Source organism: Micromys minutus (assembly GCF_963924665.1).
Source record: "Micromys minutus genome assembly, chromosome: 8".
Classification (NCBI taxonomy): Eukaryota; Metazoa; Chordata; class Mammalia; order Rodentia; family Muridae; genus Micromys; species Micromys minutus.
In genome coordinates, this window is record NC_137977.1 from 61,710,424 (window position 1) to 61,736,705 (window position 26,282).

The window sequence follows — 26,282 nt, forward strand, 5'->3', positions numbered from 1 at the left end:
TGTGTATCTTTCTATCAAACCTGATTATTGACCTATTCTAACTTGACTCATTACAAAGCAAGAAATACTGTACAAGAGGCGTTTCTAACGCTGTACGTAAAGTGTCTCTTAATGGATACAGTGGATATCAGCATAAAGATTGGAACACAGAACTGCAGTAATATTTTTTAAACTACTACTTTGAATCTAGATCCTTGGGATAACATTATTTAAAAAAAAACTTGTCTTTTAGCATGCTTTATGCTTCCCCCCTCATATTTTAACCCAGTCCCTGAACTGCAGTGCACTAAACAGCCCTAGTTGTATTCGCACACATCTCACAAAATCTCACCAAATTCCTCCAGCTTTGGCTATTTTGTTTCAGGAAAATTAAAGACATTGGAGGAAAAGGCTGACCATTTTGTGGTGCTTAAAGCCAGAGCAGGAGCCTAAGGATGTGGCTCAGCCAGTGGATGGCTTATCTGGCTTTCACAAAAGCCCGGGGCTTGATCCTCAGCAAGAAGTGTGGTGGAGCTCACCTGTAATCTCTGCATCAGGAGATGGAGGAAATCAGAGGTTCACATTGTGAGGCCCTGTCTCAGGCACATATATTGGGACATTTAAGGTAAGTTTTATGGCCAAAGGCACAGACTCCCATCCTCTTACCTGAGTCTGGGTGCTTTGGGTTTTTGTTTGGTTGTTTTGGTTTTTTTGTTTGTTTGTTTGTTTTGACTCTGGTGTGGCTGGCACACAGCGTCTGCGGAGTCCCTCTTCCCAGATGCAAGGGGGGTGAGGTGGGAGAGTCACTTCTGCAGTCAGGACTGGCTACCGTGCTCTCAGGTTTACATGGTTCATTCAGAACACTCCCAGTTGTGGCTGTTTACGTGGTCTCTTCTGGCATTCATGCTTTTACGGAATGTGATAGGTGAATTGCTATACTTACTGGGCGATCACAACGTCCATGTTAAAACGGTGAAAATCATGCCAGTTACTTCTAGTCATTTTGATCCTTCAAAGGTGTGTGTGTGTGTGTGTGTGTGTGTGTGTGTGTGTGTGTCTGTGTGTCTTTCACAGTTTTGAGTATTTTTCCTTTTCCAGTGAAAACAAATCCAGTAATAATAATGATAATGATAAAATCGGTAAACAAAAGTCACTAAGGTCGAAGATGCAGCTGTACTGGTTGGACACCTTGCTTTCTGGGCTAGCCTTGCACCTCAACTGTATTTGAATGGCAAAAGCTAGGAAATCTAACATGATGTTTCCTTCAGTTGCAAGTTAAAGCTTTAAGATTTTGGAGCACCAATATCTGTCTAATGATGAAGGCAACCTGCTTTTGGCTAGGGAATGTGACAATCCTTGGATGTGTATACTCAATCTAATGGCACTTTAATGACTTGCAATGCAGGGCTGAGGAGGGTGACCCAGAGGTGGTGGATTTAAGCTAAACACCCCACGGAAACCCAGAGGCCCAATAACATGACTTTTGATTTAGATCTCATGGAAGCCAAGAGATAAAGATGTAGCTGAAGGCATGCATCCTGATTTTTTTAAATGTTCCATGACCAAACCAGTTTGGTTTGTGGTTGTCAAAGCTATACTGTTCCAAAAAATACTGATATCAGTAATAGTAGGTCCAGTAGACTCACATACACCACACACACACACACACACACACACGGACATGAACACACAGATGCATGTATGCACATGTACACACGCACATGCATGGACACAAACACACACATGTACACACGCATACACAAATGCACAAAGCATTTTTATGTCATCTATGACATTTTTGTGTGTACTTATTCGATGTGATTGTTTTCAACATGCTAAAAAGTTTAGAAGTATAAAATAAAAGCCAATGAAGCAGACAGTATTAATTGTTCCAATTTCAATCGATGGAGAAAGTAAGGCATAGAGAATTTAAGTAACTTTTAGGTCACGTAGCTACCAGGTAGCATGGAAGCCCACACACAGCAAGGCAGACTTTCTCATCAAGTGAAAGGCAGGGAAGAACGCCATTCATAGTGAGAAAATGAGAGGAAACGGTTGCTGTGGTGGCTCTGGCATAAGGAGAACTGGTCTGCCAGGAGAGCCATTCAGTGCCATGCATGTGTGGGTGGAGATGTGTTTGCAGCATCTGAGACAAGAAAGTTCCTGGCGAGAGAAGGTTTGGGGATGGGAAGGGTTTCTGGGGCAGCAGAAGCTGGAGACAGAGCACGCTGCTGGGGATGTGTCCTGTAGGGACCCAGGAGGCTCAGGAGTGAGGACAGGCTCTGCTCCTCCTTAGCAAGAGTTCATGGAGCCTGGAGAGAATCTGCCTTGTGTTTCCTGAGAAACCACATTTCTCCTGGCAGTGCCTTGGCAAAGCAGGAGGAAGGGCCAGGAAGGTTGATGAGGTGTGGAGTGGGTACCAAATCCAGGAGGGAAGCTGCTCCCTACCCCTACCCCACCCACCCCACAACCACATCCTGCCCCTGCTTCGTCTGAGGTAGAAACAGGAGCGAGGAGCTGGGTCTGTAGAGACCCGAGCTAGAGAGCTAGACCTGAGCAACTGACAAGACCGAAGAGGGACAGAGCTTTGCGCGTGTTCACACAGCAAGCATGGCACCTGACTGGTGGCAAGGCAAGGACTCAGAAGCCTGGCTCACCGATTCCAAGAGAAGAAATGCAGAAGCTGACTAAATGGTTCACCAACATGATGTAAGTTAGGGACTTTAACAGCAGTGTCTCCATACTGGCTCATGTAGTAATGAGCAATGCTAACACCAAGGATGCCGAAGGGAGGGACACTCCACAGACATCCTCTACAATTTACCCGCATTTCTTTTCCTATGAACCTAAAACCGCTCTTTAAAAAGATGTCTAAAATTTAAAATTTAAAAATGCTTTTTTTTTTTTTTAAAGTTGGTTGTTCTGGTCTATTTGTAGCTTATGAAATAAAGTGATTTTTTTTTCAATTTTCTGGGAATATCCCCTGACCCATGAGTTTGGGCTCTTACAATGGGGTAGGAACCCACCCCAGGTGTGTAAATTAAGGTATGTTTTACTGCAGAACAAGTAAATAGTGCCTTGTTCAAACACACAAGAGGCTACATTCGAAAGCTGATCAAAACTGGGAACGCATTCCTTGAAAAGTCAATAGAGTTTGGAAAACAGGCCAGTTTGATGACTGATGCTTGATGACAGGAAAGAGTCTATTGAGAGATGAAAAAGGAGGGACAGGGGTCTTGGTCCACAATTGTCAGCCTGTTGCTCTGGGCTCAGTAAGGAGAGTAGAAAACTACGGCAGGAGGGAGTATAGCTGGGGAGGTTACAAGTAGAGAGGAGGAGGCTAAGTTCCCAGGATACTACGGGGTGGGGTGGGGGGGACACAGTAACTAGCATCCTCCCACTAGGCCCCACCTCATAGAGGTTTTCTTCTCAGTAGCACCTAGCTGGGGACCAGCAACCCATGAACCTTTGAGGAAACACATTGGCCAAGTGAAGTTCTTCTGAAGCTTCTTCCCCGTGCCTCAGGCAGGCATAGAAACAAACACTCTGCACTCCTAAGGTGTAGTTAGCAATGCAGTTCGTTTTTTATTAGTTATAAATAAAGTACAAAAAAATCCACCCAAAGTGAATCTAAGCATTTACACAATTCCTAATGTCTCCGCCCATTCATCGATACACTATTGCTTTAATAGTCATAATAAATAGTTTTCTAGCTTTCTGCTATAAAATAGTCTATGTAGCAAAATGTTGCACAGCACACAACAGAACAGAACAGCAGGAGGATTACAAAAAAGGACAATCAACACTGAGGATAATCCTTTCACTTGGGGGGGGACAACAAACGGCCCCTTGGAGAGCCTGGTGTGGTCCTCACTGCAGCTAAGGGGGATAAAGCTCATCCCACAGGGTGGGGAGGCTCAGGGATGGGGCATTACCAGCCAGAGCATAGGGCCTGTCCTACTTGGGGCCCTACACAACAGCGCAGCATGCCCGCACGGAGCCCTGCAGGGGGCAGTGTCTGCCAGGCCTGGCAGTCTAGTGATTGTGCTCCACCAGCATGGTGGGTGACTCCACAGGCCGTCTCCAAGAAAAGCAAGGCTCCAGGGTAGAGGCAGAAGAGAAGCTGGGCAGCAGCAAGCAAGACACCCCATCACCGGGATGGAGCGGAAGGGCCACACATGGTCTAGCCACACGGGTGGGTGGTGTGGCAATCCCAGCTCTTTATAGTCTCTCCTCCATGCCAGAACTATGCAAACCCATGGGGCCTCCTGTGGAGGGTGGAGCTACCCACCAGGCAAAGGCAGTGATGTCAAGAGCCAAGGAGGAGGGCTGAGTGAGGAGAGGGAGGGGGAAGGGTTAGCATGCCAGGGCCCACTTCCTCCTCACCATTGCTCACACAACTAGCAGAACTAGAGTCAGAACTCTCTATGTCCACAGCAGGCTCTCCCTGTCTGCAGCCTCTGTGAAACACAGGCAAATGGGGGTGCTGGGGAAAAAGTGGGATACAATTCTGCTCTCCGAGTTGTCAATGACTGGGTGGGCATGGGGAAAATCCCTATGCCATAGTCTGGGTCTTCTATTCTACTGGCTTGTTCTCTCTGGCAATCTCAGACTCTCCCAAGAGAGAGAGACTCACCTGTGAGGTCTCACCTGGGACTGTGCCATACTCTTTCTTGGGTGATGACCCAAGAGATCACTCTTCTTGCCTCCCTCTCTAGGAACAGAAGACTGACTCAGGGGGACCAGGGACCCTTGATCACAGGGAGTCTAAAGCCTTCTGGCCCCCACCTAATAAAACAGACTCTCTCTGTCTTCCAGATGCTATGCTCATTCTGTCCAAAGGACCTCAGTTCTGAAACCTTAGGAGTGGGAGCCACGTATAGCTTAGTAACTTCCTCCGGGCACGGAAACTGTCCTTAGGGGACAGAGGATAGGTGGGGCTTGGGAATATAGGGAGGGAAGGGAAGACAGAAAGCAGACTTGAGATGGGAAAAGAGGGCTGGGGGAGGGGGTGGGGGTGTCAAGTGAAAGGATTACCCCAGTCTGCTGACGAGTGCAAATTATATTTATATATGTGCTAAATACACTCACTATATTGGAGCTTTTCACTAGATCACAGCGTACAGAATCAAAGGTTTGCATTTCGTATGGAATGTATCCAAAGAGGCCAGCACCACAGTAGGACAGCTTGCAATCACACACCCTGATAGTTTGGACAAAATAAAGTTCGCAGACTTTTATTTAAAATGGTTTTGTTTGTTTCGCAGTTGTCCTCGTACCGATGCATGCAAAGCATTCCACTCCCAGAAACGACGCCAAAATGAGGTAATAGGAGCAATAAAAAACATTAGTATCCTTTCTAAATAAATAAATTATAATTAAAAATGCAAAACAACTATAAAAATAATTAAATAAGAACCCACGATATCTACAAGTTAGTCATAAATTATGATTGTGAAATATAAGGCATTTAAACTCACAAAACCCTGTAAACTAGCAACGTGCCATGTTTTTTTTTTTTAATTTTTTTTGTTTTTTTTTTTTTCTTTTTTGTTTTTCTATCAGCTGAAATCGCTCTAGCATTTGCTCTACACGCGCGCAGGAGATGAAACACAAGGGTGGGGGAACCTGACAGACGTTGCTACAGCCCCACATGGGGAATGTTTGTCCCACAGGCGGGGAGGCTTGGGGGATTTCTTCAGGAAAAGAGTCTGGTGCTTTTTCTTCACCATTGAAAAAACTGTGCTTGTTCGGTAGGCGTAAAGAGTTAAGAATGCTTGCACGGAGGCTGGGGGCCTTTGCGGAGAGGAGCTTGAGGCCTGTCACAGGTGGTGGCGAGGGTGACCGGGGAGCCTGGGGTCCTTGGCAGGTGGAGGAAGGTATAGATAGCCCCAGCTGCCCTCTGCCTGTGCCCAGCCGGATTCGTGGCGTTGCGTTGGTGTCCTAGGTGAAACTGCTGCGCCATGGCTGCGGTTAGGAGGCCCAACTTGTCAAAGGCACTCACGCGTCTCAGTCAGAAAAGGGTCTGAGTCCCTTGAGTTGAGCAGGAGAATTGTATGTCTCTCCTAGAGATGGTGGATGTGAGATGCTGAGGCCTGGCCCTGCCTCGTCTCCACTCTTTTCTGGCTCCCTGACCAGTCTGGGGACTGAGCAGAGGCACGAACTTTTCCCCCACCCAATCGGCTGCCCCGAAACGGGAGGTGGGCGGGCTCTAAGTGCTGCTCTAGGGCACAAGGACCCCACGTAGCTGGGAAGGGGAGGGGTTGGAGGGTCAACCCCTTCCCTGCCCACATCCTAATGTTAGCCTGGGGCATTCAAAGAGCCTTGCGCAAATGGGAGCAAGAAACCATCCTGCCCTCTCACTAGGCCTGTGTGCTGCGAGCCTCCGAAGCAGGTATATGAGAGCGCACAGGAGGCCTCTCAGCATCATGGCCGGTTGAGGGCAGCTCTGCAACGTGAATGATGTGTTGATATTAGGAGGAATCACAGGATGTTTTGGGAGAATTTTAGGGAGAATCCAATCCAACTTCCTTGTGTCACAGCTGAGAAAGCTGAGAACCAGCAAGCTATTGGGGTGTGGACAGGGGTTCCAACACCTCCCAGTTTGCCAGTGAAGAGCCAGGACTAGAATCTGGGACGCTGGTTCCAGTTCCCTCCTGGGTCCCTGCCAATCCCCTTTCCTACCAGCCTTTTGGGAGAGCCTCAAAGGAGAGAACAGAGAGTGGCCCCAGAGAACAGTGACCCACCTAGACCACCCCGACGACCTCTGAGCCCCAGCCATCTTCTGATGACATTTTGGTGTAACACAGCCATTGGGGAAGAGCAGCAGGGAAGAAGTCACAAGTTCTTGTGCCTTTTGGTCAGCAACTCTCTAACATCCTGACTTTCTTTCCCTAGCCAGCCTTTGTACCGGAGACAGTGCTCACAATGGTAACCAGAGCTAACCTAGACCATGTTCCATCCTCCAGACCTTCACCATAAGCACTGTTGGATGTGTGCTGTTCCCCCACACCTAGAGTTCCACCAGGCCAAGACATCGCCTGAGTGATCATTTTCCTCAACACTTGTCCCTTCCCTGCAGCCCACAGGATTCTATGAGACGCCAGAAGACAGGGCCTGGGGGTGGCCTTCGCCTGTATGGTAGACAGTCAGTCGTTCCTTCATGATGGTTGTGCTGGAAGGCTCTCTCTCAAATCCAGCCGGCCGCTCTCATTGTTGGTCACGATGTATCCTCAGCCTGTTTAACTTGGTGGAATTTCTCCTTTTATCTGATCAGCATCCCATTTTCTGCTCTTTGCATACGAGGAGGGCTCTGAGGCTGGCTAGGGGTTGAGGTCAGGGTAGACTCTGAGAGCAGTGCAAATGAGGGGGGAGAAGAAGCTGAGGGGAGAGGGGAGGAGGGAGAAGAGGAGGATGGGGAGGAGGAGAGCCAGGGACAAAGGAAGGTTAAAGAATCAGGGAGACCTGGCATTTTCTACACACAACGAAGAGCTACAGTTGGGTTAGAATTTGGCAGATTTCCCCGAGCTCCAAGATTCTGCCCTCCCACCTCTCTGAGTGGTACAGAGAGCATACACTAATGCTGTGTCACTTGGGACTTGCCGTCTCCTTTTCCACTAAGCCCTCAGAGGCTCCCATAGGAGAATAGAGTACAGAGGGGCTGGACGGTGTTAACTCTCAGATCTAGATGAAGGAGGTGTGGGGGAGATGGGGACACATGGTTGTTTCTCCCCGGTAGAAGGAGATGGAAACTGAGGCACAGAGAAGGAAAAGGAAATTCCCAAAACTACAGAAGAATCAGAGGATCGTGAGGCTAGGGGCATGGGTCTCCCAGCCCTGCCAAGGAGTCTCGAAACGATGGCCATCTCTGAGGGTCAATCAAGCAGGATCCTGGAGGAGGCTCAAGTTACTCCCAAGGTTGTAGACTTGACCTGTGCCCTAAATGCTGAGAGCACTTTAGCCAAGGCCAAGTCTACACTGCCAATGCTGTTCAGTCTGTATCATCTGGTTAATTTTTTTGCATAGGGAGGCAGTGGCTACATTGCCTCTTTGTGGCAAGATGAGAGCTCAGGATAGTTAGAAATTGGGGTGAGCGGGGGTGGGGGGCTGCTGGCTCCCAGGAACGCGGGGGTAGGCAGTGGCTGGAGGCATTGTCCTCCCCGGTTCAGTGTGGAACCTAGGAAAACTGCTGGGGCTAAGCTAGGGGCCCGAAGACTGGGGAGCCCACTGCAAGATGGGGAACCCCTTCACCGGCTAGGGTTCTGCCCTCCTCACCTTTGCCTTGAAAGCCTCAGAAACCCAGTGAGACCCCCGTTTGCTCCTTTTGAGCCCACCCCCTTCTCAGATGCCCCTCCGTGCGCTGTAAACATGAGAAACAAAGCCCAAGGAATAAAATGAAAACAAGAAACGAGGACCCTCCCCCTCCCGCCTCCCAACCTGGGTGAAAAGTTATCAACGTTTTTCACCGTAAACAGGATTTGGCTTTTTTTGTTTGTTTGTTTTTCACCTTTGATTTGCTTTTCTCTTTCTTTCTTTTTTTTTTTTTTTCTTTTCGCTCATAAAGACGGGAAGATTGGGGCTGTCGTTGGTTGGTTCGGTCAGGCACCAAAACAAGAAACTCAATGAGAAATATTTGGTGCGAGTTCAGTAATAGCGACATGTCCACCACAGATGACGAGAGCACCACACACGACAGTTTTCTTAAGCTAACATGCTCTGGCTGCCATCCACAGAATAGCTAGAGACCCCTACATGATTTCTACGTGGTCAAGAGGTATATACACAATCCCTTAAAGGACAGGATTGAGGGGCCGATCACCAGCTAGTACCCTCGAGATCACATCTAGTCCTCAGCAGCTGGGCCCCCCCTTCCCGCCCCTGCTCTGGGCACGGCCAGCTCCCTCCCGGCTGCACAGCTAGGCGATGAGGCAGTCGCCATTCCGGATGGGCGGGTCCTCCCTACACTTCCGGATGGGCGGGTCCTCCCTACACCTCCTCTCCCTCAGACACCGCTACCAACTCCTCTTTCCACAAAATGTGCTTGCAGGCTTCTTCTCTACGTCAAATGGCTCAGAAGGCAAAGTTTGGCTGCAAGGGCTATGGCCGTGGGGGGGACCTGGTGAAGGAAATGGGGCGTCCACTGGCTAGCTCCTCCCTCAGCTGTCGGCTCCCAGCTGCGTCTCAATGTCCACTCGGCAGATGGGGCATTTCTTGCTCATGGCGAGCCACTGGTCCACACACAGTTGGTGGAAGAGATGCATACAAGGTAAGCGTCTGAAAAAAAAAAAAAAAAAAAAAAAAAGAGTCAGGTGACCAGCCGCAGGAGCCGGGGATGAGGACCACTGGGGACTTGATCAAGAGAGCTCTTTGAACCCAGACTCTGGAGTGAGGAGGCTGCAACTGAGATTAAAAAAAAAAAAAAAAAAAACAAAAAACATGTCTGGAAGTAAGTCTCAAAGCTCTCCTCCAGAAAGGCCTTGGTTCTGTCCTCAATGCATCCATCAAAGCCAATATGGATTTTTGTCTCCCTGACTCCATGCTCATGGTTACCACATCTAGTATATTCCACACCTAACTTTGCCAATGCAACTATGAGACACCATAGCACACTGGGCACCCTGAGGCACACACCATGTGTGTGCCTCCTTTCCTGAGTGTGCAAGACAGTGACTAGTCTCTAATACCCCTGAGAGAAATGGGGGGAGGGGAGTGTGACAGAACCGGTCTTTTACCTCACATCTTCCCCATCCTCCAACATAGACAGACAGATTGTGCACTTCTCATCTGTGTCTGACTCTTCCCCTTCATCTTTCTTGCCCTTGCTGTCCTGGGGTCTTCGCTGTGAATAGAGAAAGAAAAAGGTTTTAGTCACACGATTCAGACTCCTGCTGGAGATTGGCTTTTGCCCACAGTCTCCTCCCGCTCTGGTTGTCTCTCCATTCCATAGTCTCTTTAAACCCTCACCCCTAACTCTCCACGTTTGCTTCTGGAGAAAGAAGGTTAAATCAGGTAAGGAAGTGGCCGCTGGTGGTGGTCAAGGGGCCCAGGGTTTGCAAAAGAGTCAGGGTCAATCTGCCTTTGCAAAGCTATGGCCTATGGATTTTGGCTTCCCCTGTCTCCCTCACATCTGCTTCCTCTCACATACTGTTCAACATGCACACCTGCCTCTAGGTCCAGAATTCTTCACTCACTCACTCACTCACTCACTTACTCACTCACTCACTCACTCACTCATTCATTCATTCCCTTTTCCATTAATGTCTGTTCATCTCTGGTCTAATTATGACATGAATTTCTCCACTGTTAACCCTGTAATTTGCACCACAATCTGCACCGTTTGCCAACAGTTAAGCACCCTGCAGAAAGCTTTCAAGTGGTACATATGGCCAAGTACAAGGCATGCCATTGCCGCTTAATAAATGCTCTGGAAAAGGAGACAGCTAACCAACGGATTAAATCAGTCCACTTTCTGTGTCCCTATCCCCAACGCTACAGACATCGGATAACTCTGAGAGGGACCACAGAAAGAAAACCAACCATTCTGTTCCCTCTCCTGAGACAAACTACAGAGTCATTTTCCAAAGAAACACATGAAATCATAAGATGGAGGCCAGAGAATGACTCTGGGAGCAGACCTAGGTGCCTGGATTACCTACCCTGGCTAAAGTTCACAAGTCCCTACTCTGATTTAGCCAGGGGTGCCCTTCCCTAGCTAGAGCACATAAGGAAACCTATTGCTTCTGCTCGAGGCCTGTCCCCTATGCCCCGTGCACCGGCTGCAGAGGATGCCAAGCTTCTGCAAAGCACCTCTGTCTAGAAAACCAACCATTGCCCTACGTTTGCCATGCACAAGAAAATGCCCAACCAACCAGTTCCGCCCCAACCGTGCCCGGATTCTACTGTTCTTCGCTGGTTTTTCATGATTTCCTTCTGTGCCTTAATTTTAGTTCAACAGCATCTTGTTTGCTGTCTCGGGTCTTTGTCTCTCTGTTCTCACATCATATTTTTTTAAAGATTTATTTATTCTTTTATAAGTACACTTCTATGTTATAAGTACACTGTTGCTGTCTTCAAACACATCAGAAAAGGGCATCAGATCCCATTACAGATGGTTGTGAGCCACCATGTGGTTGCTGGGAATTGAACTCAGGACCTCTGGAAGAGCAGTCAGTGCTCTAACCACTGAGCATCTCTCCAGCCCCCTCACATCATATTTTTTACCATCTATAATCTCTTGGGTCTTTCTTTCTCTCCATCATCTACAGAAATTTCATTTTAATTTTTTTGTCAGCACTTACTTAATACTTGCTCTTCACCCACCTTCCCATTCCATCAACATCTCTTTTTAACTTTGATAATCTTGATTTTTTTTCCCCCTCTCTTTGGCTTTTTGAGGCAGAGTCTCACTGTGTAGCAGTGTTGGCTGTCCCAGAACTCAGAGATCTGCCTGCCTCTGTCTCCCCAGCACTGGGATTAAGGCGAGTGCCACCACACTTGGCCTGGTAAACTTGATTTTTAATTTTATACTTGGCTTTCATTACTCTTCCTACTTCTTGTTCCTTCTGTACATTTCAATTTTAACGTCTACATTTTCTAGTTTTAGTAGTAGTAAGCGTACTTTTTGTTTGGTATTACTTCAGTTTCTTGAAATTTTTAAGACTGTCTTGACCCTTGATTTGGATCCTAAAGTTTATGGAAGTTTTCTTACTTTACATTCTTCCTGTTCCTTCTCTTCAATACACTCTCCCTGATGCTCGCTTGCATTTAATCCCCCACGTTTGCCAGGCCTTTATCTTTTTGACTCAGCCCCCTAAGCGCATATGTTTATATGGTCCCTACTTGCTGGAACTTTTGGGATGGATTAGGAGTGTGGCCTCCTAATTATGAAATAATTATGAAAATTATTAAGTATGGATTATATTTAAAATTCTATGCTGTATTTTGCAACTTACATGGGATATTTTATCACCTATTCTCAAAGAATTTATAATTTTGTACCTACACCATCTTTTATTTTAATTTGTATACCATCTTAAAACCCATCCTTTAAATCTGGAACACCTTCTTTAATATTAAATAATTTAAGTTTAATGGTGAGACTATGACTAGTCTTTAACTCCAGGAGAGATATGAGAAAGGGTTGGATATTTGAGTACATAGGAAGAGTAGGGACACAGCTTCCATAACTTTTAACAATAGGCAGCAAGGTTTCTCTGAGTAGCCCTGGAACTCACTCTGTTGACAAGACTGGTCTCCAACTCACAGAGATCTGCCTGCCTCTGCTTCCTCAGTGCTGTGAAAAATGTTTTTAAAAAAATAATGCACAGTTCTGGCTTTAGAAAGTGACTAGTCCCTCAGGGTGTTGGACTTATTGATTAATTCACAGATGCATTCCTAATCTGATGGAATTATTAAGTGAATGAAACCAGGATGTAATACCTAGTTTGAGGAAGTAGGTCACTGGGGATGTTCCCTGGAAGGGAATGTTCCTTACCCAATATCTCTGGACTCTCTCTGCTTTTCAACTATCTGAATACAGGACACAGACCCAAAAGCAGAAACAAGAAACTATGTCAACTGCTAAAACTCTGAACCAGTACTGGCTGGTTCTGTGTCAACTTAACACAAGCTGGAGTTATCACAGAGAAAGGAGCCTCCCTTGAGGAAATACCTCCATGAGATCCAGCTGTAAGATCTCAACTAGTGATCAAGGGGAGAGGGCTCAGTCTATTGTGGGTGGTGCCATCCCTGGGCTGGTAATCCTGGTTCTATATGAAAGCAGGCTGAGCAAGCCAGGAGAAGCAAGCCAGTAAGTAACATCCCTCCATGGCCTCTGCATCAGCTCCTGCCTCCAAGTTCCTACCCTGTGTGAGTTCCTGTCCTAACTTCCTTTGGTGATGAACAGCAATGTGGAAGTGTGAGCTGAATAAACCCTTCCCTCCCCAACTTGTTTCTTGGCTGTGATGTTTTGTACAGGAATAGAAACCCTGACCAAGACAGAAACCAAATGACTTTTCCCTCATTAAAGTTGCTTTTCTCTGGGATTTTGTCACAGTGAAGGACAAGCTAACAAACCAGAGATCCCTCCGTGTGGTTTTGGAAAATGCCTAACATCACCCTTTTACACCACACCACCAAACAAGATCATTGTCTGCACTGAAAACTTCCTGGCACTCTTCGTCTTCCGATCCACCGTGATGACCACCACTGGTCCTTGGTTTTCGTTTTTATTTTTAACCTTTTGTGTAGTATTGTTTTCCGGAACATATATCAGTCAGAGTATATGGTTTACAGCCTTCAGCTGTCTTCTTTCACTGGTTAGTGTGTGTTTAGCTTCCTCCACATTTTAACAGCTTATCTCTGTTTATTGTAAAACAGCAGTCCACTGTGTTTACATATTCGCCCTCTAAAGAACACTTTGGCATCTTCCAAGTTTTCATTGAAATAATGTTTTAAAAGCTTGGATTTCCAGGTAATAGCTTCCAGACATAGTCTACTTCTGAGGTCAGTGGGTATAACCCCTAGTTCTGTGACTTTCAAATGTCCCCAGAAGAGCCCAGTCTCACACAGTTTGGAGCCCTTCTTTGTCCATTTGTCCTTACATAATTGAACCGTAAACATTAGCCTTGGGTACTGGAGCCCGTTTGCCCACAGGATCAATACCGTGATGTGTCTGTTCACCTACACATGCTCAAATACACGAGTGAGCACTCCAGCCAACATCTGCACATTCAATCTTCCTTCCTTTCCGGTCGAGAGGGCTCCCATCCTCCCTCCTGACTGCATCCGATGTGGGCCAATGAGGAAATCCTGAGGTGCTTGCCCAGCTGTGGAGCATCTAACCAGAACAAAGGCTCCCGGGCTTTGGATTGTGTCCGCAGCAGACAGCCAGGCTGGTTCAGGCAGACAACCAACAACTCCCTCCCCCTCCCCCCGACTGTACTAGTCAGCACAGCCTCACCTTCTTATACTTGTGGGGGAAGGTGAACCTCTCAATGGTGTTCTGTACAGCTCCTCGGGTCACGTTTCCCAGCCTGTCCTCGAGCTGCAGCAGCTCCTGTAAAAAGGGAAACAGAGACGCATGCGTTTAGCACGTACAAACATAGATAAACACACATGATGAGCAATCGGGCAGGAAGCCAGCACACCGCCAGCAGGAAGACTTGTCTGGTGTAGAAACACAGCAGTTTCTCTCTGGTCCCTCTTTCTCTCTTACTTTCAATCCCACCACCCACATCTACCCACCAGCAAGGACAGGCAGAGAGACTGGTTACCTAGTCAGTGCCCTACAGGGCAACATACCTCATAGCTCTCCCGAACAGCAGAGGTGTGCCGGCTAGGATTTAGTCCCTGGAGGGCGAGGAAGTGAAGCTGGGGGTAAGGGTAGTTCCGAATTTCATGGACAACCTAAGAAGGGGAGAACAAATTGGATAGAGTGACTATCCCTGACCCAGTGGGCAACTCCTCCTGCCACAACCACCAGCAGGCGTACCAGTGACTTGCCACGGTCTTCAGGGCGGTCCTTCCTGCTCCTGTGTCCTACCCTATTCACACAGTGCCACGCTTGTGCATGTGTGCATACTGTGCATTCTTGACGTGACATCAGAAGTGTTAGCCACTAACACAGGGACACTGACCCTGACTGAGCACCAACTATACAGTGGAGCCGTTCTGAGCACCTCCTCTGCCTCGCCTGATAGAAACTGCAGGAATATTATAACCCCCATTTTACTGATGGTGTGAATAAGGCACACGTAGATTGAATAATCAGCTCATGGTGTGCAAGCAAGTGACAGAGCCAAGACTCAGACCCTGGCAGCTGGGTGACAGCAGCCTGCTCTACTGTCTCCAAGAGCAACAGGATGGCTAAGGGTCAGGACCAGTGCCAAGGATGAAAAAGTCAGCAACCTGGTAAGTAGTATTGTAATGTGGTTTCTCTACATAAAAAGAAGTTTTGAAAACCCACAGTCAACAGAATATTAGTCTTTTAAATACAGACTGTAGTGGTTTGACTAAGAATGGCCCCCACAGACTCAGGTTTGTGATTGCTTGGTCCATATAGAGTGGCACTATTAGGAGGCGTGGCCTCACGGGAGGAAGGGTGTCATTGGGGGTGGGCTTTGAGGTCTCTATGCCCAAGCTATGCCCAGAGTAGCTCACAATCTCCTGCTGCGTGTGGATCAAGATGCAGAACTCTTAGCTGCCTCTCCAGCACCGTGTCTGCCTGGATGCTGTCATGCTTCCCGTCATGACGATAATGGACTGAACCTTTGAAACTGTAAGCCAGTCCCAATTAAACGTCATCCTTTACAAGAGTTGCCATGGTAGTGGTGTTTCATCACAACGATGAAATCCTGCCTAAGATACAGGCTCTAGTTCCAAACTTGTTCATGCCTGCTTCATTCAGCCCTCTATAACCCAGATGCGTGCGCATGTGTGTGTGTGTGTGTGTGTGTGTGTATGTGTGTGTGTGTGTGCGCATGCGTGTGTGTAAGCTCAACTTCCAGTGTTGTTCCTCAGGAGCTGCCCTCCTGTGGCTCTCACTGGCACACCAGGGCACACTGCTAAAGCAAGGCTGGCTAGCCAGTGAGCCCCAGGGATCTGCACACCTCGCTTCCCCAGCCCTGGTCTTATAAGCACACGCCTGGCTTTGTATATGTGCTGCAGATCAGACTCACGTTTGGACAGAAAGCATTTTACTGACTTAGCCATCTTCCCAGCCCCAGGACAGAGTCTCTCAGCACTGGGCATTTCCCCTAAAGACTGCAGCCTGCTGTGCTGACTCTTCTGCTTGACCCTGCAGCAGTGATGGCTTTTGGACCACTCACTCACTCTGTGGCATCCCCTCAAGCTGGAATAAGAACTGGACTGAGAGCGGAGGGCAGCTACTGGTCTGCCTAGGAGCTGTGACTCAGAGGACCCAGGGCACGGGAGAACCATGGCCTCAGCTCACCACTGCCATGTAGTGGGCAGGAAGTCCCTGCTCCCTCAGGACAGTCACTCACCATCTGCGTGGACGAGGAGTTCCTGGGGAAGTGGTGCATTCGAGGAGTCGCTAGGTAATGCTGATAGTGCTGAGGGATCGGCCGCACCTGGAACTGGGCAGGGCTCAAGCCGGCGTCCACACTGAGATCCCTGGAGAGACACAGCACATGAGCTACAAGGTGGAGGAAGCGCCACCCTGTAGGGTTTCAGAAGAGGCCTCGGGCATCACCGTGGGGCAAAGTCAGAGCGCACGCTGCCAACTCTGCCCCTCTGGATGGGAGAAAATGCCACTTATAGGTCTTTTAACAAGCTTGCTTGCCTGCTATCTCCACGTTCCTACTGGGCCCACACCTAAGACTTTCTGGCCTGTGGCACCCGGAGCAGCCCAGACCGTTAAGCTCTCTCCAAAGAAGCGTCTAACTGGAGCAGGTCAGAGATACATCACAAAGACATCCAGGCGATGGCTTCCACTGAGGACAAGCAGTGGACAAACCTTCATCATCCAGTCAAACCACAGCGGAGGGACCCTTCTGCTGCTCACCCACAGCCTAGAAAGCTCTCCTAACCCATCCTAGCACACTCCTTTAAACAGGAGCTTCACTCAGACATCCCCAAACTTGATGAAACCATAAACCCACTGGCCCAAAATGATCCCAAGATTTTCAACAAAGCAACGCAAAGGAAACTACCACCAAGTACATAATAACCAAAACTTTTACAAGTTGATAGATGGAAGTTTAAAATGAACCCAAGATTATAGAAAGAGGGCCCTCAGGATAGCTACAGATCATCATGGATTCTCATAGAAATGAAGCAGTCGGGAGAGAAGGATATAGCACCAGTAAGGGGGGAAACCTGCCAAGCACCAGGTCTGAACCCAGCAAAGATGATTTTTCAAATGAAGATGAGGCTGAGCTGAGATGGTGCTCGGAGGCCAGAGCTTCAGGTGAGGGTAAAGGCACAATGGGAGGTGGAAGAAAAATGATGCCGACAAAGGAACAGAGGGGAACCGGCAGCCAATGAAACTTGCAGATTATTCTGGGTCTGTGGAGGAAACGCACACAGAGAAACTGGAACATTCTGTCGAAACCCAAAAGTAGGAATGTTACCAATGTGCACCAGGGTCATGGCAGAAGGAATCCTCCGGAAGAGGCTCTGCCAGCAGGGTTGGGTAATGCCCATGTTGGTAACTGTCTCTACAAAAGATACTGAAGCCGGTGATATACATTTAAATGTGGGCTGAGGAGATGCTAAGTAAAATCATCCTCTTTGGGGGTTGTCAGGGGACCAGCTCCTGACCCGGAAGACTAGGAACAAGAAGGAAGACCCAAGCAGCTGTACTTCAGAGTAACCAAACAGATGATGATGCTTCCATAGTGAAGCTTCCCAGCAAGCATATGAATAAGGAACCATTAAATTGCCTGCCACCATTTTACATCCTCCAAAGAAATAAAAGACCCAGACGGAGGTCATCAATTGATGGCAACAGCACAGGACAGATAACTGTAGTGTGCTTCCTGACAGAGAATCACAGTGGTGTCTGCTAAGAGATTAGAGGGGAGGAAAAAGGGGGAGGGGGAGGGAGAGAGAGGGACAGAGAGGGAGAGAGAGGAACAGAGAGGGAGAGAGAGAGAGAGGGACAGAGAGGGAGAGAGAGGAACAGAGGGGGAGAGAGAGAGGGACAGAGGGGGGAGAGAGGAACAGAGAGGGAGAGAGAGAGAGGGACAGAGAGGGAGAGAGAGGAACAGAGGGGGGAAAGAGAGAGAGGGACAGAGGGGAGGAGAGGGAGAGAGGGAGAGAGGAACAGAGGGGGAAAGAGAGAGGGAGAGAGAGGAACAGAGGAGGAAAGAGAGAGAGGGACAGAGGGGGGGAGAGAGAGAGGGGCAGAGGGAGAAAGGGGGGGACAGAGAGGGAGAGAGACAGGGAGAGGGAGGAACAGAGGAGGAGAGAGGAACAGAGGAGGAGAGAGAGGAACAGAGGGGGAGAGAGAGGAACAGAGAGAGAGAGAGGAACAGAGGAGGAGAGAGAAAGAGAGAGGGACAGAGAGGGAGAGGGAGAAAGGGAGAGAGAGGAACAGAGGGGGAAAGAGAGAGAGGGACAGAAGGGGAAAGAGAGAGGGGAACAGAGGGGGAAAGAGAGAGAGAGAGACAGGGACAGAGAGGGAGAGAGAGGAACAGAGGGGGAGAGAGAGGAACAGAGAGGGAGAGAGAACTAGGAGCTTTTTACGGTTTCTTAAGACAGGCTCTTACTCTGTAGCCCAGGACAGAAGAGAACTCACAATCCTCCTGCCTCATCCTCCAAAGTGTTAGGATTGCAGGCATGAGCTGCCATAGCTCCACTTTTGAGGACTATCTGAAGTGATATCATAGATAGGGGAACTCTACAGGAGGTGCAGACTATAGTTTCCTAGTGAGATTTACACAATCACACACCGAGAGAGAGAGACAGAGATTGAGACATAGAGAGACACAGAGACAGACAGACATTAAAGGCATTCTTGCTTCCAGCCACGGTTTTAGGTAGCAGAGACTGCTTTTGTACTTCACTGTAAGCCACTGAAAAACTGGTCAGAACATATATACAGTATTTGCTCTCAGATGCCAAATGAACCGTACAGAGCTTTGTGTCAGGTGACCCTACAAGTCACTGCCTCCGCCCGAGAAGGTGCATCTGAACCAGAGATACACACTGGTTCTTCAGCTGAGGCTAGTGTTCTCTGGCTCACTTGCTTACTGCAGAGTCTCACTGCAGGGAGCTGAGGTCTCTGGCATTCCTGGTGCAGCGTTCTGAAGGCAGGAAGCTGCATCAAATGAGAGCTCTGCCCTGTCCCCTCCAGTGTCTGCTGAACAGCAGGTTCAGCGTAATGTAGTGCAGCGTTTCAGTTTGGGGTCATGACACTCTGGAGGTTGAATGACCCTTTCACGGGGGTCACCTAAGACCACTGGAAAACACATATATTTACATTATGATTCATAGTGGTAGCAGAATCACAATTATGAAGTAGCAACAAAATAATGTTATGGAGGTCACCTCAGCATGAGGTCGCCACATTAGGAAGGTCGAGAACTTCTCGTATATCACGACATCCCACAGGCCAAGTGAAAAGCACCCGTAGAAATAGTGGCTTCCAAAGATCAGACAGCTTGAGAAACATTTGAATTCTATGTCTGAGAATGAGACTTGTAGTTGATCACTAAAGGCTTCAGCAGACCCCAGAAAAGATCTTTTAAAGCTGGCCTGTAAGCTCTATTAAGGCAGATCTAGAGTACTTGCTGATTTAGGGATATTTGAGATCTGCTGTAAGGAGACTTAACAAGCCTCTAAAGGCTCAAGCGCACCCACGAGTGCTGTTTGCCAGAACAAAGTCTACCAACACCCCATAAATGACAGGAGCAAATCCACTTAATAATCTATAGCTCAGGATGTCCACTGTTCAGCAGGAGATAAGTGGCCATGATTAGTAGAAGGACACTATGTCCTTCAGTCAGGAGGAGTCAGACAACAGAGACACCCCAACACACAAGTGTGACGGTTATGGTGGAATTTGCAAATAAAGATGCTAAAATAGCTATTAGTACATATTGAATATGGACAGAGACACAAACATGGGAAAGAGCTTTTAGAAAATCACATAAACAGAACGTCCTGGGATAAAAGTGCAACGTCCTAAATGGAAACTTCGCTGGGCTGGGTCAATAGCAGAGTTGGATTAGTGGTTTAAACGTACAGCAATAATAACAATCTAAATGAAGCATGCAGACAGAAAGGGAAAACTTAAACCTCTGTTTAATTTAATTCTGACCACTGGTTTAAAGCAAAATTTCTAATATTTTGGCAATTATAATACATATGCACATATACATATATATGTATACCCACACACACACACACATACACACATACAAACACATACACATACATATACACATACACACACATATACACACATATACACACATACATACACACCAAAAAACAAACACATAATTATAGTTGTAGGCTTCAACCTCTCCCTCATAATTCACAGAATAAGCCAACAAAACTAATAATGAAAATTAGAAACTATTCTATCTTTAAGTCTACAACTTTATTTCCTTATGCTAATTGAAGTTAAGTCATTTTAGGAAGCTACAGGGGAAACGGGGAAGGAAGAGAAGGAGGAAGAGGAAAAGATAAGAAATGTCCTCCTGGGCCCAGGCTCAATCAGCCTGGGATGAAGTCCACAGATGCCTTTTTGTTTTTGTTTTGGAGATTAATCTCTCCCTTCCCTTTCCTCCCTTCAAACTCTGCCTATTCTTCAAATTCATGGTTTTCTTTCTCCCTAATGTTTGTTGCATTAATTTACTAATCCAGCATAACCCCTAGCAACAATCTATAAGCATCGGTCCTTAGTCCTAGATATGTGTAGTCCTCACCTTTTATCAAAGAAACTCCTCTTTACCACACACGTTGACAGAAAACCACAATTAATCAAAATGCAGTGTTGTGGAGCCCTGTCCCAGTGAAAGCATCTGCAAAGCCAGATCCTTGATAATTCTGTATCGGACTTGCTCCAGAAGACACAGTCTCCCGTGGAAGCTGTCAATCCCTTTTTCCTATTGCTACCATCCTGTGATAGCCAAGTTTGGGGGTTCACGGACTAATTCAGAGATATGCTTTGGAGCCTTCTTATGTCCTCTCCTAAACATACCTGGTTCCTTTCCTTTGTGTACAAACATCAAACTCAATTTTATTTCCGATGCCAATTTTTATAAAATTTGACATGGTCTTGTTGCTATGCAGAATCTTATGTTCTTCCCAGAAACCTGTCTCTCCAAGTGCCAGCATCATTCTTGGGTGATCCTAGACTCTAAAGCCCTTGGGACTTGGTAGAAACAGGGCTGCCTCTGAGAAGGAACAGTAGGAGGCCCTCACAATCCATCACTGGTTTACCCTTAGGGCCCAGATTCTTGCAAACCTGTCCTTAGGTAAAGCAGGGCACAGTCCCTCCTGGAGTCAGAGCTGGGACTGAACTGAATCGTAGAACAAGACAAGGATGAAGACCTGGGCTGTGGCTCAGTTCAGGGCCAGGCTTTAGGCATGGGTAGGGAAAGGGTCTATCTGACATTTAGCTCCTAAACCTGATGCTCCTGCTCATCCCAAGGCCAGGACTTGTACTTGGAGAACTGGTTGGGAAATGATATCATAAAGTAAGATCAGGATAACCTTAAACTTGGGGCTGAAACAGGACTAAAGCCAAACCCTTAGAGTGACCCAGAACATAATTCAGTGGCTTCTGGTGGTTTAAGGGGAAAAACTGGGTAGGTGGTAGCTATTGCAGACAAGCCCTTCCTTCCCAGGAGCTCCCTGCAGGCGGTGAGAGGAGCCTCTTGTACAGGGCATTTTCTGCTGGCTAATTATTAGGCTGTCTCCTGCAGGTCAGCATGTTTCACAGAGGAAGATGGGGATACAGTTAGCATGAATGATCAGATAGATAGATAGATAGATACATAGATAGATAGATAGATAGATAGATAGATAGATGATAGATAGATAGATAGATAGATAGATAGATAAGAATATAAATAAATAAATAAACAAACAAGCCAAAAAAAAAAAAACCTCACCACTGGGCCCACTCTTGCTGAAGCAGAACTCACTACAAGAGAGAAGAACCTGTTGCCCCAGTGGGGATAAGACAAGCAGAATGAGCCCAGGGTGGATCCACACAGGATGGTGAAATGTGGACCAGCCTCTCAGACCCTCATTCTTCATGTCCCTTTAGGGTGGCAGGGAATGGCCCTGGGAACTCAGAAAGGCTGGAACAAGAAAGAAGAGCAGGTCTGGATGGATAAGAAAGCCATGGGCAGGGCTGTTGCACCTGCCCCTAACTACCCAAGGGGTGACCCTCCTCTGTCACCTGTGTAATCCCACATGCACTGCTGGACCCTGTATTTGTGTTCAAATCACTCAGCGCTGTACAAGGGCTCCGCGTGCTCCCTGCTTGCTGATTTAAATCAAATTGACTTGACTCGACTGCTGAGGGACAGGATTTAATCCAGACTGCAATTAAATCTTCCTAATTTGAATCTGCTAATTAGAAAAGGGCTGGGCCGAATTTGGCAGTAATGTGATTTATCTTTGAAGAGATTGTTCAGTTTAACAGAGAGTGCTCAGAAGACAGGAGCCAACAGAGAGTGCTTACAACACTCTGGCACCCAGAAGCACAGGAAGCTGTCGGCAAGCAAGAACTATTCTGGGTATCATTCTCAGTTATCCTGGGAGGAGCCTCCAAAGCCACTCTGATCAAACCAGCTTTCCTGACCCATGGTGTGGAAGATGACACAGCTTTTTAAAAGATGTCCCTCTTTTTCCACTGGGGAATATTCTCCCCACCACCCCAACTATCTTGTATTCCGTATCTAAAAGTTACAAGAGAAACAAAGAATTCCAAGATACACTTCACCATTACAACCTTATCTGTTTCTGTGTCGCTACATAAGCACATAAATACATACAAATACACGTGCCTATGTAAGTGTTTGTACATATGCACATCCTTCTTTAGACTGAGACATGTTCACTGAACTATTGCTGTATACCTCTGCCCTCTGAACAAAACTGTCTCCATCTTCCTGAGGTCAGCTGTGCCTGCATCCCAGTCAGTCAGAACAGGGGCTGTGGACTGTTGAAATTCCCCCAGTAGGAAGATGGAGAGGACCATTGAACTTTCCAGTGCAGCTACTTTGGGTCACTCACGACTCTGTAAGCAGCTCTCTGTATGCCATACAGAAGCCAAATAAACTCGTTGGTTCTCAAGGGCAAACTTTGGTGAAATCAAACTTTGGATTTGTCATTTGCACCTTGAAATGCATGTGAGTGCTGTTTCCCCAGGAAAAAAATCTTAGCAACGGCTACTCAGAAACCTACCACGGGCCTGACGTCTTTTACCTATAAATACTCAGTGAACTGCATGTGTTTTTAAAGTACTGAGGGGGTCTAGTCAGACTCTTCTAAGACAAGACCTTTCCCGGGCTACATCTGGTAGTCACCAATGATCTAAGGTCAATCACCAAGCCCAGGAATTGTCAAGTTCTGCTAAGCACCCTCAGGAGCCCCGGAATGGGCTACAGAGTCCCAAAAGTACAGGCAATGGAAAGGCTTCCTAGGGTACCTGGAACATCTTCCACCTTTCTCCTTTGTCCTATCCACAGTCCTAAGCTCATCTCTAACCCCAGCCCAAGTCACACCCTCTGTACTGCCTTTCTTAGGTGCTCTATCATTTCTCTGTGGATTCTTCCCTCCACCCCCTCCAGGAAGCCTCCCCTGACCACCTTAGCATCTCTGAATTCTCCTCCCAAGCTGTCCTCTAGAGTCTACTGGTTTATAGTACTACTAAACTTAGGAAATACTTCACCTCCTGTCTCCCTTCTTTCTGGCAGGACCATGAGCACTGAGCTCCAGTCTTGGCACTGGATAGTGCCCAGTTCCAATGAGTAGACTGGGGACTAACCTGCATCATTCAAAAGTGACGAAAAGCAGAAACTCCATGGGCTTGGTGTGATCTCCCTCCCTCCTTCCTCCCTCTACCTCCCTCATCCCTCCCTCCCTCCTTCTCTCCCTTTCTCCCTCCCTTCAACCGCCCATTCCCCCTTCCTTCTTCTCTCCCTCCCCCTTTCTCTCCCTCCTGTGCTCCCCAGCATCCGGAGACTCACCAGTCAGTGCCCTCAGCCAGATACCGGGGCTGAGGTGTCTGCAGTTGGTGGCCAAAGTCAAAGCTGGGGTGAAGGCGGTGGGGGTGGACAGACACTCGATCCTGACTCCGCCTACATAGAAAGCAAGAATGGCCAGTGTGTTAAGGGCTGCCAAGCCCCCAGGAGCTCTGAATCATACCCCTTCCACCTACTATGGATGCCCCACTAGGCTATCCCCTGTAGAAGCTGAAATTCTCAAACACCAAGGAATTTCCCAGGGCAGCAAAAACTGCTTCCCTGGATCTGTTACTACACGCTTCCTAGTTTTCAAGGCCCAGGTCAGAGTTAGTCTCCTCCAGGAAGGCTCCCCTGAACACACGAAGTCATGGCAGCCTTTCTCATAGACTTCCTACAACCCTGTCCCAGCCACCTCAGTCCTCTAGTCACCAATGCCTAGGGACCTATCTATCACCAAGCCCAGCAGTTGTCAAGTTCTCCCAAGCACCCTTGGGGGTCCCTGAAGCCCTTTTCAGGTAGCTTGAAAGGAACAACAACAAAAACAAAAACAAAAAACAAAAAAACAAAAAAAAAAAAAATATCTTTTCTCCCTTTACTCTCTAAGCAAACAGTGGAACTTTCTAGAAATGTTTCGACATAGAACTCTTCTAGATCTAGCACAGAGCAGACATGAGGGCACAAGTTCCATTCAGCTATACTCCATAGAGACTTGCAAATACATTTTGAGTGGTTCTCACTAAATTGATACACAGTCCTTTTTCATATGAATATTTTATAGCCCTCCTGAGAACCCACAGACCACGGCAGTCCGGGAAGCAGATAAGCTAACTGCAAATCTTCACCTGACCGACCTCTCTCCAGATACAATGCGCCAGTCTGACCCTCTAGGTCTGGAGGCCATCTGCTGTGGTCTCTTCTCACCATCTGTCTTATTCCCAGGGGATTAACCAGACCCCGGTAAAACGCCCTGCTTTCCTCTCTCCTGTAGACACCCTGAGCACCTCTCCTAGCCCATTTTCCATTGCTAAGTGTCAGCTCCCTACACCTAGAAACACATTTTACTTAGAACCCTCAGTGACCACATGTGTTAGGATCCCAGAATTCCCTACCCAGCAACAGCACACATCTGCCACACTCACCTAAGAACCAGAGAGGAAACAAACCAAGGAACAACGCACCCAGTCAACAAAGACAAGACCAGGTATCAGCACCTAGGATTTCAATCTTCCCAAACGCATATGCATAGACACCCATATAACACAACAGTAACAGCAGGACAGTGTGTCTCCACTAGCGCTCACAAGCCTACCACAGAAAAAGACCTTAAAATCACCTGTGTGAACACGACAGTACTCCTCAAAGAAAAATGAACGAATCCCTTAAGAAAATCTATGAAAACACAAACAAACTGTAGAAGGAAAGGAATAAACCATTCAAGATGTAAAAGTGGAAATAGAATCAATAAAGAAAACCCAAACTGAGGGTTATCTGGAAGTAAAACATTTAGGAAATCAAATAGGAACCTCAGAGGCAAGCCTCAGCAACGAGAGAATCTCAGGCACTGAGGACACAATAGAAGATATGGGTTCCTCCATCGCAGAAAATGTTAAATAAAAAAAATAATTCTGGCACAAAACAACCAGAAAATCTAGGACACTATGAAAATATCAAACCTAAGAATAATAGGAATAGAAGGAGAAAAAATAATAGGAAGAAGAAACCCAGGTCAAAGCCACAGAAAATATTTTCAACAAAATCATAGAAGAAAAATTTTCTAATCTAAAGGAGATGTCCATCAAGGGACACGAAGTTTACAAAACACCAAATAGACTGGACCAGATAAGAAATTTCCTTTGGCACATAATAATCAAAACACTAAATATACAGTATGAAGAAAGAAAGAATATTTAAAACTGCAAGGAAAAAAGACCAAGTAACATATAAATGCAGACCTATTAGAATTACACCTGACTTCTTATTGGGGATTTTAAAAGGCAAAAGGGCCTCTTCAGATGTGCTACAGACTCTAAGAGACCACAGATGCCAGCCCAGATTATTATACCCAACAAAACTTTCAATCAACATAGATGGAGAAAATAAAACATTTCATGATAAAACCAAATTTAAGCAATATCTATCTACAAATCCAGCCCTACAGAAGGAACTAGAAGGTAAACTCCAACCTAAAGAAGTTAACTACAGTCAAGAAAACACAAGGAATAAATAGTCCCAGATCAGAAAAATCAAAGAGGGAAAACACACACACACACACACACACACACACACACTGCATGCATGCACATACCACCACAACATCAAAATAACAGGAATCATTAAATGTTCATTGATATATTTCAACATTGATGGCTTCAGTTCCCAGTAAAGACACAGACTAAAAGATTGGATGTGAAAACAGGATCTGTCCTTCTGCTGCATACAAGAAACACACTTTAACATCAAGAATAGACATTGCCTCAGGGTAAAAAGAGGGCTAAAGATATTCCAAGCAAACTGACCTAAGAAGCAAGCTACTGTAGCTATTTTAATGTCTGACAAAATAGACTTCAAGCCAAAACTAATCAGAAGAGATAAAGGACACAATATATGCATCAAAGGAAAAATCCACCA

General features: G+C 46.9%; 1 protein-coding gene across 1 annotated transcript in view; it reads right to left on the reverse strand.

Annotated features, from left to right (window-relative positions):
- Positions 1–9,115: 9,115 nt before the first annotated feature.
- The window catches only part of ARK2C (arkadia (RNF111) C-terminal like ring finger ubiquitin ligase 2C), a 100,017-nt gene continuing 82,850 nt past the window's right edge, over positions 9,116–26,282 (reverse strand). Inside the window, exons 3-8 of the mRNA XM_080919973.1 lie at positions 23,658–23,768; positions 15,984–16,113; positions 14,281–14,385; positions 13,940–14,035; positions 9,711–9,817; positions 9,116–9,252 (exon numbers count right to left, since the gene is read on the reverse strand). Coding sequence (XP_080776099.1) covers positions 9,135–9,252; positions 9,711–9,817; positions 13,940–14,035; positions 14,281–14,385; positions 15,984–16,113; positions 23,658–23,768 — 667 coding nt within the window. The 3' untranslated portion in view covers positions 9,116–9,134. The remainder of the gene's footprint in view (positions 9,253–9,710; positions 9,818–13,939; positions 14,036–14,280; positions 14,386–15,983; positions 16,114–23,657; positions 23,769–26,282) is intronic.